General features: G+C 31.6%; 1 protein-coding gene across 1 annotated transcript in view; it reads left to right on the top strand.

Moving 5' to 3' along the window:
* The window catches only part of LOC108829075 (probable glucan endo-1,3-beta-glucosidase At4g16260), a 1992-nt gene extending 1697 nt beyond the window's left edge, over nt 1-295 (top strand). The window contains exon 4 of the mRNA XM_056998740.1: nt 1-295. Coding sequence (XP_056854720.1) covers nt 1-197 — 197 coding nt within the window. The 3' untranslated portion in view covers nt 198-295.
* Nucleotides 296-1832: the final 1537 nt, after the last annotated feature.

Below are 1832 nucleotides of genomic sequence, written 5' to 3'. Positions count from 1 at the left end.
CGCCTAAGAAGCCTGGGAGAGGTGTGGAGACGTATTTGTTCGCCATGTTCGATGAAAATCAAAAGAATCCTGAGTACGAGAAGAACTTCGGTTTGTTTTTCCCTAATAAACAGCCAAAGTTTCAGATGGCATTCGCTGGCGTGAGGGAGGGTACGGCGGTTGAGAAAGTTGTATATGAGACTTCTGTGACTGTTTGAAACTGTGTGGGGGAGCGATAATCCCATAAATAATCTCAAATAATAAAAATTTCGATAAATCATAAATAAATAAATAAAATTTCTGTTTGAAATAAGAAGTACCTTGTTCCATTTCGTTACTCTTGACATGTATTCCTACTCGGTCCTACACATGCTAATACCGTTGAATTTTACCAAGCTAACCTTTCCATTGCTTCACAATCTTACCGCTGAATTGTTAGCTTGTTGAATTAGACAGTACTAACTACTAACATTGTGATGCAATGTAGGATTGTTATGTGTGTAGTGATTAGTGATCAACCATTAGGGCATCTCCAATTCTCCATTCCCATTTCATTTTTCCATTAAAATAGAATATTTTTTTCGATTTGTTATGGAGTGAGAAATAAGTATGAAATATTTTTTACTCGTTATTTATTTTTACTCTATTTAAAAAAAAATTACATTGGAGATATTAACCATTACAAACATTTGGTTATCACATATTTCAATCTTTAGCGGTCAACCATTACAGTCTAACCATACAAATGCATCTAGTTTCTACATAAATAGTTGTGTATCTTGAAAAAAGCAATAATAACACGGCAATCTAAAGTAATATTGGACAAAAATTTACTAAAAGAATGTAAATTTAAAAATCTAATACAACTTTCCAAAGCTTAAAGAGTTCAGTATATGAATATGTATTTATTATATCTTAAAACATAAAAGTATTCAATTCCACCTACATCCGAGACTATGAGTATGTCTAAAAATAGCCAAAGTTTCAGATGGCATTCCCTGGCGTGAGGGAGGGTACGGCGGTTGAGAAAGTTGTATATGAGACTTCTGTGACTGTTTGAAACTGTGTGGGGGAGCGATAATCCCATAAATAATCTCAAATAATAAAAATTTCGATAAATCATAAATAAATAAATAAAATTTCTGTTTGAAATAAGAAGTACCTTGTTGCATTTCGTTACTCTTGACATGTATTCCTACTCTGGTCCTACACATGCTAATACCGTTGAATTTTACCAAGCTAACCTTTCCATTGCTTCACAATCTTACCGCTGAATTGTTAGCTTGTTGAATTAGACAGTACTAACTACTAACATTGTGATGCAATGTAGGATTGTTATGTGTGTAGTGATTAGTGATCAACCATTAGGGCATCTCCAATTCTCCATTCCCATTTCATTTTTCCATTAAAATAGAATATTTTTTTTCTATTTGTTATGGAGTGAGAAATAAGTATGAAATATTTTTTACTCGTTATTTATTTTTACTCTATTTAAAAAAAAATTACATTGGAGATATTAACCATTACAAACATTTGGTTATCACATATTTCAATCTTTAGCGGTCAACCATTACAGTCTAACCATACAAATGCATCTAGTTTCTATATAAATAGTTGTGTACCTTGAAAAAAGCAACAATAACCCGGCAATCTAAAGTAATATTGGACAAAAATTTACTAAAAGAATGTAAATTTAAAAATCTAATACAACTTTCCAAAGCTTAAAGAGTTCAGTATATGAATATGTATTTATTATATCTTAAAACATAAAAGTATTCAATTCCACCTACATCCCAGACTATGAGTATGTCTAAAAACGTACTTAAAGAACAACACTCCACTCTAACAACACA

Source organism: Raphanus sativus, unplaced genomic scaffold (genome assembly GCF_000801105.2).
Source record: "Raphanus sativus cultivar WK10039 unplaced genomic scaffold, ASM80110v3 Scaffold1380, whole genome shotgun sequence".
Lineage (NCBI taxonomy): Eukaryota > Viridiplantae > Streptophyta > Magnoliopsida > Brassicales > Brassicaceae > Raphanus > Raphanus sativus.
Note: the sequence above shows the minus strand (reverse complement) of the source record. Positions and strands in the feature narration are given on the sequence as shown.